The sequence below is a fragment of the Myotis brandtii genome, unplaced genomic scaffold (genome assembly GCF_000412655.1).
Source record: "Myotis brandtii unplaced genomic scaffold, ASM41265v1 scaffold589, whole genome shotgun sequence".
In the NCBI taxonomy this organism is placed as follows: Eukaryota; Metazoa; Chordata; class Mammalia; order Chiroptera; family Vespertilionidae; genus Myotis; species Myotis brandtii.
In genome coordinates this window covers 485,161-501,322 of record NW_005370220.1, presented here as the reverse complement: position 1 = coordinate 501,322, position 16,162 = coordinate 485,161, and the positions used below count along the sequence as shown (strand labels likewise).

At 51.7% G+C, this 16,162-nt stretch overlaps 1 protein-coding gene across 1 annotated transcript in view; it reads right to left on the bottom strand.

The window, feature by feature from the left end:
• Positions 1-9,406: 9,406 nt before the first annotated feature.
• The window catches only part of TTLL11 (tubulin tyrosine ligase-like family member 11), a 184,996-nt gene continuing 178,240 nt past the window's right edge, over positions 9,407-16,162 (bottom strand). The window contains exon 10 of the mRNA XM_005879192.2: positions 9,407-10,257. Within this exon, the coding sequence (XP_005879254.2) occupies positions 9,974-10,257 (284 nt within the window). The 3' untranslated portion in view covers positions 9,407-9,973. The remainder of the gene's footprint in view (positions 10,258-16,162) is intronic.

The following is a 16,162-nucleotide window of genomic DNA, read 5'->3' as shown; positions in this document are numbered from 1 at the left end:
GATATTTTTTTATTGATTTTAGAGAGAGGGGAAGAGACAGGGAGCGAGAAACATTGATATGAGAGAGAAACATCAATCGGTTGCCTCTTGCACGCACCCCAACCAGGGATCAAACCCCCAACCTGGGCATGTGCCCTGACCCAGAATCAAACTGACGACCTTTCAATGTACGGGACAAAGCTCAACCAACTGAGCCATACCGGCCAGGGCCAGGTTGGCATTAGAGAAAGGCCACTCTGGCAGCCTTTGGAGAATGTGTTGGAAGCAGAGAGACAGTGGCTGCTGAAAAACGGCCCATATAGAACACATATTTTGCAAAAATATGACAAAAGGTGAATTCTTTTCATCCGCAAAGAGATGCTACAAATCCACATGAAAAAGACAAGTAGAAACATAGGCAAAGAACATGGGCAGCCAGTTCATAGAAAAGGAAATACAAATGGCTTTTCAACACATAAAAGTCTCAACTTCATCATATGAGAGAAACAAACGTTACATTTGTCATCAGGATGTGACATGTTTTTCACCCATCAGTTGGCAAAGGTCACCGTTTTGACAATAGCTATGTTGGGAGGAGGGGGAACTGACCCTCTCACCTTGTTGGCGGGACTGAAAATTGGTCCAGTCTCTTTGGAGGGCAATTTGACATAGCGATTGCAGTTTAATATGCATGTGCCCTTTGACCTAGCAATTCGACTTTAGGACACACTCATTCCTGTATACAAAGATGCATGTGCAAGAACATTCCTGAAGGACTGTATGTAGCAACAGAAAACTGGAAACAACCTAAAAGCATCAATTGGGACCAGTTCCGTAAACTAAAGTAATTGCAGTGTGTCATGTAGTGGCATGCCGTGATGCCATTAAAAAACTGAGCCAGCCTGCACATTAGCATCATGCAACAATGTCCAAGAAACGGTGTTAAGGGAAAAAAGCAGACTGCAGGTCAGTGTACAAAAGGAGGAAAAGGGGTATCACTCATGTGTGAGGATTTTTGCACATGTGGTGCTGCTTGGAAAGGACACGCAAAACCCAGAAACTGTATTTGCTCTGGGAACAGACTGAGGATTGAGGGACAGGTATGGATGGGAAATGGCTTGTCAATGTATGTCATTCTGTGCTGTTTTTGTTTTGGTCATATCTATATATATAAAAGCCTAAGGGACCATTATGACTGAACAGCCAGAACAGCCAGAACAACCAGTCGACCAGTCACTATGACGCGCTCTGACCACCAGAGGGCAGATGCTCAATGCAGGAGCTGCCCCCTGGTGGTCAGTGCGTTTCCACAGCCAACCTCCCGTGGACCCTCCCCCCAGCTGGCCAATCTCCCACGGCCCCTCCCCCTGGCCTGCCAACCTCCTGCAGCCCCTCTTCCCCCCCACCAGCTGGCCAACCTCTCGTGGTCCCTCCCCCCGGCTGGCCGGCCCCCTGATAGGCCTCAATCACCAGCCAGGCCGAGGGACCCCACCCGTGCAGGAATTCATGCACTGGGCCTCTAGTATATATATAAATGCATTACCCTCATGTGTGCACTGTGTGTGTGTGTGTGTGTGTGTGTGTAGCTATTGCATATTTTAAAAAATGATGAAAGCAACAAGATGCCAAGTGGCTGAGTGTCCTTCCCAGGTGGTGGTTCTCATTTTTACCCAGGATCCTTGAAGAATGAATTTCCATGAAGGTGAATTTTCCAGATATATTACCAGACTCAAAACTCTTTAAAAGCTTTTTTAAAAAAGGAAAGCTATGTGAACTGTGTAACAGTCTTCCAGATTTTAGTAAGTGGAGACTGCGGAACGTGCGGGAACACTCCCGGCTGCCCTGGAGCAAGGGGCTCCGAGCGCTGCGCCAAGGCCCCTCTCTGCCGGGACGAGGCTCTTGTCCTTTCCCTCCTAGCAGGTGCCACCAGGTCCCTCGCACAGAGAGAGTGTGGTCCCTGGACCTTGCGTGGGCAGCTCTTTGCAGGCTGCGGAGCCAGGAGCCCTGGCATTGGGGCAGGACGCTGTGGGGGTCGTGGCTTTCTGGGGGCCCTGCGACATTCTGACCTGCAATAATAATGTGAATGGCTGCTTCCCTCTCCATGCTGTCCCACCAGGGCCCCTACGGTGGCCTCGGCTGTAGAAGGGGAGCAAGCCACCCGCCTCACCGCCATTGCCACAGAGCCTCTGACAGGCGTCTAAACTCCAGGGACACGGCACTCCCTCCCTAAGGGTGGCTGTCCCCTGCAGATGAAGGGGTGGGGTCTTTCCAAACACCTCCCTCCAGCTGCTCCGGAGTCTCACAGGTTCCTTGAGGCAACATTTAGCTTCCCAGGCCAACATTAGCCATCAGAGAAGGAAAAACTAAAAGGAGCCCTTTTCTCACCAATTGACCCAAAATGAATAAGCTTTGTCCATCCCGGTGGACTTGCTGTCAAACATTATCACACAGAAAAAAATCATCAATACTTTGCGGCCGTTTATATACAATGAGACTGTTAGCAACACTCAGCTTCATTTTATTATTGCATTTTACAAAGTTACCAAGACAACTGAGGCTGAGTGATGGAACCTCGACTTTATGCGCCATGAAAATTTAATAAAGAATTTTCAAAAGTCATTAAGAGGCAGGAGCAGCCCAGCAAGCAGCAAAGCCCCCACGGAGGGAGGAGGCTCGAGCACCGGGCCCTCTGGCCAGACCTCAGGGGCCACGAGGTGGGCAGAGGACTCCCTGGCTCCCTTTCCTTTCCTCAGCGGACATTTATTAAGATGCTTCCCCGGCGCCAGGTCCCAACCAGGCTCCTCACACTCATGATGGCACGGTCTCCACCGTAGAGGCCAGGACGAGGGCAAAGAGGTGAAGTCCCTGGTCACTTAGTGAGAGTGTCAGACAGCAACACCCAGCCCCTCGCCCTTCCCACCATCACCCAGGGCCCCTCTGGGATTCTCAGCCCTCGTCTTCCCCACTCAGAAGGGAGAACATCCCGCTGATTTCTTTCACTGTCCAGCTCCTGGCCTGGCCTCTGCAGCCGGGAGGGACCCGGGGAAGCTGGCAGGTCCCGATGGCCTGAGACGAGGGCACTGGTTGAACCTTAGCAAACGCCTCTGCGTGGGAGGAAACATTTCCGCGAGCTCTCGGTGGGCTCATATGTTACCCCTGGGTGCACCGGGCCCCTTGTTCTCTGCTCCCGACATGAGACTCAGAGGCCAATTGTCAGAAACGAGAAAAACATCGGTCATTTTGCCATTTTATACCAAAGCTCAGTGGTGCTCAGCATGTGTGTGCATGCGCATGTGTGTGTGTGTGTGTGTACCAGTGTGTGTGTGTGTGTGTACCGTATGCACAAGCACTGGGCCTTTCTAGTTACATACAAATCAAGACTTTTGGTCACTAGAGATGGAGGTAATTGAATATGTTGACTGTTCTGCAAAGCTCCTTTGTCCCCGGGAACAGAAAAAAATGTGAACTTATCCCAAGAGGGAGAAATCCATATGCCACACGGGGAAATGTCCCTCACATCCATCAAACCAAGCAGATTGGCAGAAGGCTCCATCAAGGCGGGGCGGGTCTGCGGTGAGTTCGCACCCCGCGGAGAGGACCGGGCTCCCAGAGGGGACAGGGCGTCCTTTCTCAGCTTCCAGGGAAGGCGCTGAGATGCCCAGCATTTCAAGCCCAATTCTCAACTGCAGGGCCATTAATCAAGACATTAAAACAATTAAGCGATTCTGCTGTGATACTCCGCCAATCACAAGGCAAACGCCAGGTGCCAGGGGAGCAGCAGAGGCCATTTCTCAGCTCGTGAATGTCTTCGCGTGGGAGGATGGCGGGAGGCACTGAGGGAGCGGGTGGCTGCCGCGTCTGTCTTGATGGATTACAACGTTCAAGAAGGAACCTTTCCCTCCCCCTCCTCACACCTGGCTTACACGAGAGCCTGTCTGAAGACAACATGGCATTGGGTAGCACTATGTTTTACGAAACACTTCCACGTGTACCATCCTTTCCATTCTTCATTCCCAGAGATCAAGTGAGAGAGGCCTGTGCCCCCTCACGAGGCTCAGGGACCCAGAGCCCGTAGGATGCACGTGGCCCACCGAGCCCTTCTGGGGGCTCAGCAAGAGGAGGTCAGATCAGACAGCCCTGAGCTGAGACCCCAGACTCTCGCAGCCTCTCTGAGACGTGGGTTTCCACATCTATGAAATGGGCCCATCTGTGAAATGGGCCCAAGCCCTCTCCCCGCTGGGTTGCACAGCTATGGTGCCAAGAAAGGAGCACGGGATTTGGGGCAGGGGACTTCCCTAGGAGTCCAGGCTCAGCCACAAGGCCTTGCACCCTAGTCCTCAAATGTGAAGAGACGGTGATGAGAATCCCCTATCCATTGCTGGGCTGTGGGGGACTGGATGAGAAGGGGCTGTGAAAGTGCTTTGTAAACTGTGCTGTATCGAACTGATGTCCAATTGGGTGGGAAGGGAGCTGGTTCTAGAAAAGGCACAGAGCGCCATTCCCAGTGTCTGGGCTCCTCCCCAGCGGGTCCCACCACCCCACTGGCAGCACTCACATGGGGATCATCTGATCTGACCCACCCCACCCCGTGCAATCGCAAGCTGCGGAGCAGGAGAGACAGCTGACACGGACTACCCAGGGGCCGGCATGAGCCCTGCACCTGCCTGGCTCTGAAAGAACTTACTGCTTGGTGGGAGCAATGCTGGGATGCCACAGGGCAGGTGTGATAAGAATGAAGGAACTTCCCAGGTCCCCACAGGTACAGGAGGGTGTGGTTCATTCTGTTTAGGGGATTTGCATAGGGGACATTTGAGCTTGACCTTGAAAGAGAAATGTTTCCATGGACAGAGGGAGAGGGGACAGCAAATGCAAGGACAGGAGAGCATGGAGTGGGCCTGCACCCTGTGGCCTTCCCATCGTGGTAAGAACCAGAATGTTCCCTTCCCACATGGTGAAAATAGATACAAAGACAAAAAACAGTAAGATACTTAGGAATAAACCTAACCAAGGAGGTAAAAGACCTGTACTCGGAAAACTACAGGATGTTGAAAAAAGAGATTGAGGAAGATTTAAACAAGTGGAAGAATATACAGTATTCATGGATTGGTAGAATCAACATCATTAAAATGTCCATACTACCCAAAGCAATCTATAGATTCAATGCAATCCCCATTAAAATACCAACAGCAAATTCCACAGACATAGAACAAACTACCCACAAATTTATATGGAACCAAAAAGACCCCGAATAGCTGCAGCAATCTTGAGAAAGAAGAACAAAGTTGGAGGGATCACAATACCAGATATCAAGTTATACTACAAAGCCACTGTACTAAAAAACCTGGTACTGGCACAAGAACAGGCATATAGATTAATGGAACAGAACAGAGAACCCAGAAATTCACCCAAGCCTTATGCTCAATTAATATTTGACAAAGGAGGCAAGAGCATACAATGGAGTCAAGACAGTCTCTTTAATAAATGGTGTTGGGAAAATTGGACAGATATATGCAAAAAAATAAAACTAGACCACCAACTTACACCATACACAAAAATAAAATCGAAATGGATAACAGACTTAAATGTAAGACATGAAACCATAAAAATATTAGAAGAAACCATAGGCAGCAAAATCTCAGACAGCTATCGCAGCAATATGTTTACCGATACATCTTCTAGGGCAGCGGTTCTCAACCTGTGGGTCGTGACCCCTTTGGCGGTCGAACGACCCTTTCACAGGGGTCGCCTAAGACCATCCTGAATATCAGATATTTATATTACGATTCATAACAGTAGCAACATTACAGTTATGAAGTAGCAACGAAAATAATTTTATGGTTGGGTCACAACATGAGGAACTGTATTTAAAGGGCCAGAAGGTTGAGAACCACTGTTCTAGGGCAAAGGAAACCAAGGAGAAAATAAACGGGACTACATGAAAATAAAAAGCTTCTGCACAGCAAAAAAACCATCAACAAAATAACAAGAGAGCCCAATATTTGCCAATGATACACCCAGTAAGGGGTTAATCTCCAAAATATATAGGGAACTCGTACAACTTAACAAAAGGAAGACAAACAATCCAATTAAAAAATGGGCAAAGGACCTAAATAGACAGTTTTTGAAAGAGGACATACAGAAGGTCAAGAGACATATGAAAAAATGTTCAAAGTCACTAACCATCGGAGAGATGCAGACCAAACCGACAATATCACCCCACACCTGTCAGAATGGCTATCAACAAATCAACAAACTGCAAGTGTTGGCGAGGTTGTGGAAAAAGGGAACCCCTTCCCTAACCGGTTTGGCTCAGTGGATAGAGCGTCGGCCTGCGGACTGAAAGGTCCCAGGTTCGATTCCGGTCAAGGGCATGCACCTTGGTTGTGGGCACATCCCCAGTAGGGGGTGTGCAGGAGGCAGCTGATCGATGTTTCTCTCTCATGGATGTTTCTAACTCTCTATCCCTCTCCCTTCCTCTCTGTAAAAATCAATAAAATATATTTTAAAAAAAAAAGAAAGAAAAAGGGAACCCTAGTTCACTGCTGGTGGGAATGCAGACTGAATGGAAAACGGTATGGACTTTCTTCAAAAAATTAAAATTGGAACTGCCATTTGACCCAGTGATCCCACTTCTAGGAATATATCCTAAGAAACCCAAAACACTCATCAGAAAGAATATATGCACTCCTATGTTCACAGCAGCGCTATTTACAATCGCCAAGATTTGGAAACAGCCTAAGTGCCCATCAGCAGATGAGTGAATAAAAAAACTGGGGTACCTTTACACAATGGATATGCGGCAATAAAAAAAGAAAAAACCTCTTACCATTTGCAACAGCATGGATGAACTTGGAGTATTATGCTGAACAAAGTAAGCCAGTCAGAGAAAGGTAAGTATCACATGATCTCACTCATATGTGGAATCTAGTGAACCAAATAAACTGATCAAAAATAGACCCAGAGACATAGAAGCATGAACAGACTGTTGAACCTCAGAGGGAAGGCAGGTGGGTGAGAAGAGATCAACCAATAAACTTGTATGCCTATATGCATAACCCGTGGACACAGACAATGGGGTGATGAGGACCTGGGGGGAGGGGGGCGGGGGGCAGAAGGGAGAGGGCTAGAAGAGATTAATGGGGAAAAAGAAGTACCTATGTAATACTTCCAACAATAAAGATTAAAATAAAATAAAAAAACAGATACAAAGAGCAGTAGGAGCACGGGGTCATGGGCAGGGCGCCTGAGGTGTGGATCTAGGGTGTTTCAGGAAGAAAGGGATTAGATTATGAGGGGCCTTGAGTGCTGGCGTCAAGGTCTGGGGCTTCATTGGGGAAGGGATGAGGGTTGGTTGGAGTAGGGGTTCCTGCGGTCAGCCTGTGGTTCTCTGAGTTCCTTCCATCTGAGAGGAATGGAGGATGGATTGAGAGGCAGGAGAGAGATGAGGAGGTCTGAGCTAGGGAGAGTGGACAGAGCCTCAGGGAGACACAGGGGAAGGAGGCATGTTTAGAAGATGGAGGTGCTGTCTCCAGAGGCCCTGGTAACAGCTGCACTGGACGCAACGTGCCTTTACAAGCACCTTCTGCTGCCCTGTTCTGGCCAGGCCTCGGTGCCGCGGCGACATCTCCCATGCCTAGTGATGCACGCATCCCAAACAAGGCAGGTGAGCCCCTGCTGGAGGCTGCCCTCCAGGGACTCAGCCAGGGGAACAGTGAGGGCCGGTGGCTGGACAGCCTGGGGGAATCAGCCGGAGGGCGTGGGGAGAGGAGGCCGGTGGAGGCGAGGGCCTTCTTGGGACGGGCTTATCCCACAGGCAAGCACAGGGCTGAGCTCTGGCCTGGGCTCCGGGTCCAGCCTCTCTGCTAGGAGGAAGGAAACGTCTGCTTTGGCTATCGCTTCAGTCACACCCTGCAAAACTGGCAGCCAGTTACCAGAAGGTTGAACACGGTGGGGCTTCCGTTAGACACCAAAGAGGTGGGACAGTCTCCCTTCACTCACTCTGGCGATGGAGCGGCCTCTGATCAACAGCTTCGGGAAAACAGGGCCCGTCTGTCAGGCCTCCCGTAAACCAGCAGCCTCATTTCCCTAACACCCCGTGGGGTGTGGGGGGCAGGGCTTACTCTGCTCTGTCTGCAGGGATGGGACTCCTTCTAGAGTGGGCAAACTACGGCCCGTTTGAAATGAATAAAACTAAAAAAAAAAAAGACCGTACCCTTTTATGTAATGTTTACTTTGAATTTATATTAGTTCACACAAACACTCCATCCATGCTTTTGTTCTGGCCCTCTGGTCCAGTTTAAGAACCCATTGTGGCCCTCGAGTCAAAAAGTTTGCCCACCCCTGTTAGACCCTGGCCCTGGCAGAGCAGCCTGCCTCCAGGTGGGAAGGGAGTGGCCTTGGCTCAGCCCTGTGCTCTGAGGAGCAGGAGGGAGGAGGCCGCAGGACAGGGCGGTGCCTGGGAGCCATATGCAGGGGAAGCAGGTTTTATTGAGAGAATGGGCTGGCTGGAAGGAGGGTCCAGCAAGGATTCAGGTGGGCCCCTGCTGTAAAGTAACTGGCTAAGAGTGGGCAGGATCTTGATTAACAACGTTCTCCTTGGGTTTGGAAACATTCCTGGGAGACTGAGTGCAAGTTGCTCGTGACTGTGTCCGGCTCTGTGTGTGCTGCCTCAACTGCTCCAGTGGGCCTGGGTGAAGGGGACTCAGGAGACAGGGAGGGGGGTGGGAGGGAGAAGACAGGACGGCAGAGGAGGACGACAGATGTGCTGGTCCGGGGCACACTCCTGCCCACAGGACCCTCCTTGCCCTTCCTTTGCGAGCATTTCATGAGCCTCCTGTGTGCCAGGCACTGTGCCGATGCCCTCAGACCTGGCATCCTCCTGACTCGGAGTGTGATATCAACTCTTCCCTGGGCTGCCAGGACGCATTAAAGGGCCACGTTAACCCAAATCCAACAACGCTGTGGGGAGCGTGACTCTGCAAGGGCAGCCTCCGTCCACCTGTTGGTTGGCCCTGGGCCTGCACTTGCCCGCGGCCATACCCACAATGCCCCTGTGGCTGCCTGTGAGGCTTCCCCTCTGAGAGGAGGGGACACAGGTGGAGACAAGAGGGGAGCCTACTCTTATGCAAGGAGCTCCCCTTTTCCTCCCACCACCTCTGGCACCTGGGTCTGGCCTCATGTTCCTCCTCATCCTAACCCTCACCAGGTCTTGTCTCCACCCCTCAGGAGCCTCCTCCTCACCCAGGACGCCCAGCACACAGGAGCCCTGGGCAGTGCTGGCCACACAGAGAGCACCCCAAATGGGGAGGGCTTTAGTCAGAGGCCATACAACCATGGGACTCCTACCTTGGGGTCAAGGTCAAACAAAATCAGGCAAAATGACCCCTGTGGCTCCTGTCAACTTGAAGACTTGAGAAGCCGTAGTTAGTGACTTCTTAGTTAATTATTTCTTAATTAATAAAAGACCGAACACTGCAGCAGTAGGCAAGCTAATGAAATAAACGAGGCTAATCTGTTAACTACACCCAAGTAGCACATGATCGGAGGGGGGTTGCGGGCATTTCCACTCCAACCCACAGAGCGGAGGCAGGAAGTAGGCATGATGCTCCCGGGCTTCAGCCAGCGCTCCCGCTGGGCCCCGCAGACCCAGGACTCAGCTGCGTCACATCTTTTCCTCACCACAGCGCAGCCTGGGCTGTTGGTTCCCCAAACACAACGGTTTCACCCCCACTGTCGCTTCCCATGAGCTCAGAATAGGAGATGCCATCTGTCACCTTTGGGATGTCATATGTCCACTGTGACTTGCAAACAGGTTTACCACCACGAGGCGCTGGGAGGAAGGCGGGCGCGAGTCAGTCGGCCTCCCGAAGCGCAGGACCCACAGCTCGCAGAGTCCCGGCAGGAATCCCAGCAGCCGGCGTTTCTCCGCGTGGGAAGCCCAGGGCCTCTCTCCAGCCCTGAAGGGCTTGCTTGTTCCGGGAGGACAGAGTGGCCCTCAGGACAGAGCGCGTGTGGAATGGGAGAGCTTGCCTGTGCCGGGTGGGAGGTGGCCCTCCACCAGCGGGGCAGCCGGGGTGGCTTCCTGGGGCATGCCACCGTGAGGGGGCCGGCTCCCAAACCTGCCACTCCGGCCACACACCAGCCGCTTTTCATCCAGCAGGGACAGGTGGTATTCACACAGGTCGATTAGCGAGGCCACCTGCTGGTGCAGGGGCAGCATCTTGAACTTCCTCTGAGCCAGGTAAAAGAAAGCCTCTACGAAGGCCTGCAGGCACATCCCTGTGGGGAAGAGACCAGTGTCAGCAGGTGTACGACAGCTGCCCCGACTCCAGTCACTAGCACTTCCCACCAGAGTTCCCATTCTGGAAATGAAACAGGGCTCAATCACAGGCTCCCACCCACCACACGCCCAGCTGGGCATATACAACCACTGGCAGATTCGATCCTTTAAGCAACCCTATGCAGTAGGCTTAACTAGCCCCATTTTACAAATGAGAAAACGGAGTCTCAGAGAGGTGGGGAGACCTGGGCCAAGTCCTCTGGGTAGGAAGTGGTGGAGTTGGGATTTAAGCCTAGTCCAAAGCTGTAGCCCTCTGCAGCACCAAAAAATGTTCCTGTTAAAAGCCAGGCCCTGACTTTGATTCTACCGGTCGGGAGACAGTTACTCAGGTCAGCCCAATCAGATGGCAATGTTTCACATCTGGATAGAGGTGCTGGCTTTGTGGGTGTGTGTATTTGTCGAAAGTCATCAACTTGGACCTTAAGATGTGTGCATTTGGCTGTATGTAAATTTTACCTCAAAAAGTAAAATACAACTGACCCCTTCTCTCTACCCAAAACTATATTCTGCATCATATTAATAGTAGTCCCCTCTGTGCTCCTGGAATGTCCTTTCTTACTTCTTGGGATCTGAGCTCAAAATCACTTGCTCAGAGACCTTCCCTGGCTCCCAGCTTAGACCCGGCCCACACAGCTGCCTGCACTTCCCTTTGGAGCACACACCACAGCTTGGGCAGTGCTCGTCTGTGTGGCTCTTTGACACTCTGTCTTCCTTGCTGGCTTGTGAGCCCCAGCTCACCACTGCACCTCCAGTCCCAGGCACCCAAAAGTGCTCCATATCGTCATGCTGAATGAATGAACGAGTTGGTTCTAGGCACTTTACAGACATTATCACTAATCCTTACAATGCCTTTTCGAGATCAGTATTATGCTCCCCTTTACAGACGAGGAAACTGACTCAGAAAGGTTGAGTAACTTCTTTAAGGTCACATAGCACAGAACAGTGGCCTGGAAATTCAAATTCTGACTCCCAATTCGTTTAACTAAGTTGTGCTGCATGAAGGGTTCTGAGTCTTTCCAATGTCCAAGTGAAAATGAACCCCATGACCCAAATTCATGGGATTCCCTGGGCTCCTTGGGGAAGGTGACACGAGGCTGGACCGCATCTGATCTGAGGTGGTGCCCAAGACCCTGCAGTGTTTGAGATGAGGCTGGCGCTGCCTCTGCTGGCCCACACCTTCCCAGTGGCCTTGCTTCTGGCTCAGAGGCATTATTCACCTGCTTCTGCCACCACAGGTGGAGCCAGGTCACAGGTGGAGTTTGTAAATACTGGGTTCCATGTGGACCCTGGGATCTGAGAGCTCTTTTCGCCTTGGGAACCTGCGCTGAGCAGTTGTTCTGTCTCTTTCCGAGTCCACAAGGCTCCTTTGCTCGGCTTCTTTCGACTCCCGATGCGCTGCACTCCCCCTGCTCTGCTTGGCCCTGACAGGAGGAGTTGACAGTGAGAACAATAACCCGGTGTAAAAGCCTGTAATGTACACAGAGGGCTGGTGGGACAGAGGCAGGGAATCAAGAGGCAGACGCTTCCTAATCACCGAGTCTGGGGCCAGGGCTCTCCTAGGAAGTGTGTGCCTGCCTGCGCGTGTGTGTCACTGTAGGCGGGAGAGTCAGGAGCATGCGGAGTGGAAGAGGTCGGGTCCAGAGCCAGAGAAGCCCAGTGCCGCCCCAGCCCCCAACTTTCCTGCTTGTGGTCTAAACAGCACTACCCAAAGTGTGGTCTGCAGCCTGGTGCCACGTCCAGGAACTGCGAGTCCCGGCCCTGACAAGATAAGGAGCGCGGGCCAGAATGTAAATCCCCCTTCTCATCCATCACCTTGTTTAGTTCAGCTGGCAGCATCTTGAGGCAAGTTTCCCAACAAAGGCAGCAGCACGTGTTGGCATGCTGGCTCAGCCTCTTGTTCGGGGCTGTGAGGAGCAGTTCGTGGACGGCGCCTGTGAGCAGCTCGGGTCCACACAGCCCCCCCGGCTTCAACATGCGTGCCGGGCGCCACAATCCTGTCAAACGCAGATCTGAGGTGGCGCCCGAGACCCTGCATTCCTGACAAGCTCCCATGATGCCCGGCTGCTGGCCCTCGGAGCACGCTCTGAGCAGCAAGGGCTGAGCGCCTGCTACTCAGCAAATATTTGTTTCCTCCCCTTAATTGAAGGCAGACAGTAATTAGAGCTATAATGCACAGAAAAAATACACCGAGGACCTTTCCCAGGGAAAAATGCATGGCTAAATGATTTGGAAGAAATTCTTAAACGAGAAGTAGGATTTAATGTTATACTAGGTTTGCTTGTCTATATTGTCTGATTTTCCGTAGTAAACACATGCAATTCTAAAATATGCCATGGAAAACTCTAGAGTTTGGAAAGAGGGGGTGCAAGGGCCGCTGCTTTTAATTATGAGCCCTTTGCTACTATTTAAATTAGAAGTTATGCACTTGTATTACTTTGAAAAAAATACAATGTAAGCTTTCTGCATGTATGTCCTACTTTGACATCTATTAACTAATATATATGCAGAAAACAGACGAGGAAGTAAAGGGGAATCGGACATTACTGAAGTCGGAGGTCAGGTGCCAGCAGAGTTTGGTTCTGGTGAGGTCTCTTCCTGGCCTGCAGTCGGCCGCCTCTCACTGTGTCCTCAATGGCAGAGAGTGAACCAGCTCTCTGGTCTCTCCTCTTATATGGACACAGTCCCCTCAGATCAGAGCCCCAGCCTTATGACCTCATTTCACCTTCATTACTTCCTTAGAGGCCGGTCTCCAAATACAGTCACACTGGGGTTAGGGTTTCAACATATGGACTTGGCAGGGACACAGTCAAGCCCACAGCACCCCAGCATGCTCAGCTCTGTTGAGGTGCAACCCAGCTGGGGACACTCTCCTACCACTAGGCAAGTCTCTAAAATGACCTGAGCCATTCAGCTGAAATATAAGTAATCCTACCCTCTTCCCTGCTCCCCTCTCCCCCTGAAGACCCCTCACAGCTCTGATCAGAGTTGGAAGCATGTCTTTGGTAACATTGCTTTAGTGACCCGTTACAGTAAAAGTAATGAAAGGAAACAATAACAGTGAATATTTATTGAGCCCTCATTAAGTGCACGGCCCTGGGCTAAGTGTGGTTATTTAACTTAATTCCACAGAAACCTTATGAAGCAGGTAGGTGGAAGCATCAAACTCAAACCCGTTTCACATTAGAGGTTCGTCAAAGTCACACATAGCTGATAGGCAGCAGACCCCAAGGACCACTATCTTCACCTCTTTACTCCACGGCTTTGAGGAGTGTTAATTCCAGTTTCGGAGAAGAAAGAGACACCCTCCTTGCAGCGCGTGAGGGATGGCCTCCTCCTCTGTGGGCTGCCAGCAGCAAGGCGCAGTCAGGTCTGCCGGGCTCTGCACAAGGCTGTCCCCACCTGCCTCCCACGCCCCAAGATAAGCTGCTGAGTATTTTTTTGAAACTCCATTTGGGCTGACGGATGTCGCTGGAGCAAGCGGCCTTTGAAACGTTCCAGTTGTAGCCGTACGCACGTCTCTCACCCGAGACGGCCACTTGGATATTGGGATGCGGCCCCTGACAGAAGATGGCCTCATTCTGTCAATCTGGCGGGGGAGGGCGGGCCCACAGGCTCCTCTGGCTCCAGTCCTCCCCTCTCCACTCCCAGGGAGGGGTCCCGCACCCGGCTTAGTGACAGCCCTGGTGGCTGCTCTCTGATAATCCCATCGTCTATTTTGGGGCTTAAGGATGGAAACAAGAATAATACCTACAAGTGCACAGCACTTGCCAATTTATAAAGAATATCCGTTTCCTTATCTGGCCCTCAGAGCAATGCTTGGAAGACGATGTTACTGCAAGTGCTCCCCATTTACAGTTGAGGAACACAGACCCAGACAGGCAAGTGGCTTGTCACGGCCCCCTAAGTGGGCGAGGCAGCACTTACACCCACATCCATCTGACTCCCAGGCCCAGCCATTTGCCTACATCTGACATCCACGAATTATCATATAGTTCACAGGGCACATTTGCATATGTGAGATAATTAAATCATTGTCAGCTGCCGGAGATACTACCCCAGACTGACTAGGAGAGGTTTCTTTTCCTCTCGAACACACTGAGCTCCTTGCTAGGGCTTCTGTTTCACGGCGCTGGTGTGCTGGGCTAGGGCAGCTCTTTCCAGTCCCTTCTCTCTCCCAGCCTTAAATCTCTTTCCCATTCCTCACCCAGAATAGACGTTTCTGTCTCACAGTGTGAGCCTAAATGTGTAAATACACAGCCTTCCGTTTGGAAGCGTCGGTAGGAAATAAAGCTGAGCGATCTTGACTAGAATTAGCTCAGTGATTCCTCTCCGTGCAGTGGAATGTTCCCCACAAGAGCGATCTGTGAAGGCGGCGTGACTCCAGGTGGTTAATCACCAGCCTCCCAGTCCGCTCGCCACTCCTGGGCACCCCCAGCCTGGGTCCTGGGCGGCTGCGGGGGGGTGTCTCGAGGAACTGCACAGGACAGCAAACCTGGGCATGCCCTGTGAGGCGGCATTCAGGTCTGTGGAACAGTGACTGGCAGTCTGACGGGCTGGGCTGGATCCCAACTCTGCTACTTACTAGCTGTCTAGTCTCTAGCGAGTCCTTTCACCTCTCAAGGTCTCTGTTTCTTTGTCTGTAAAGTGGGGACTGTACTGCCTGCCCCTTTTACAAGGCACTGCCCAGAATAGCCCAATACATGCTTCAAAATAGCAGTGGCACCGCCTCCCGTCGCCCCCACTCTGATGGTGCACCCTCCCCTCACAGCGACTGCCCGCAGTGCTCTCAGGACACCAGTTTACCCTTCGATGCAGGGAGCTGGCTGCTTGTCTCCACACGTGACTGTGGCGAAGCCAGGGGGCCTTTGCCTCCCTCTCCAGCCTCACAGAGCGGGCTCTCAGCAAGTGTCCACAGGATGAATGAGCCCACGGACTGGGCCACAGGAGGAAACCCTGCAGGGAGGTCAGATCTTTGCGCCTGTGCACTGCGTGGCTGTGAGCAGTTCCCTCCAGCTCCTGGCCTCACTTCTCCCCTCTAAAATGAGCGGCAGCCTGGGCGATTTCTCTGGATTCCAGAAGCACTGGGAGTGATGGCAGCTACTCAATGTTTTAAAAATGGTAACTAAAATCACACACCACATTTACTGAGGACGCTCTGCCCGCCAGGATGCTCACGGTGCATTTTCCCTGTGTGTGCTCATTTAATCTCACGGCAATCTAAGCAGCCCAGCCACTCGCCCAAGGTCACACTTCCCTCGCTCAAGGTCACACTGTTGGAGAGTGGTGGGGCTGGGACGCCATCACTGCTCCACATGGCCTCTCCCCACACCAGGCGGGAAACCTCCTAACAGCCCATCTTCCAAGAGAAGAAAGGGAGAGCTCGGCACAGAAGTCCCATTCTCACAGTCACAGTGTTTGAGCGTCACCTTTGTCCTTGGCTAGATGGAAAAATTAATAAGGGTCAGGAAGGAACCATAAGCAGACTTTGCAGAAAACCATTACCTCCCAGAGGCCTGCAGCACCAATAACAAACATAATCAAAGACAAAGGCAGCTGCCCCATCATTTCATTGACCACAGGTCACACCATTGCACCAGACTGCCCCAGAGGTCCAGTCCCATCCAGCGTCACCCCTGATTCCACACGGCATGGACACAAGTCCCTAAGTCGTGATCTGGGAAGACAGTCTAAGGACTGGTCACCACTTCCTGCAACTTCTTCGTGCTATTCCAGACGCTTCTTGTGGGTGGGATTAATGGCTCCAACGGGATTCTTCTGAGGCTCAACACTCACTCCTCAGCAAGTGGTCAAAACCTCTGGCTCGAAAAGGACTTTGAAGATCAC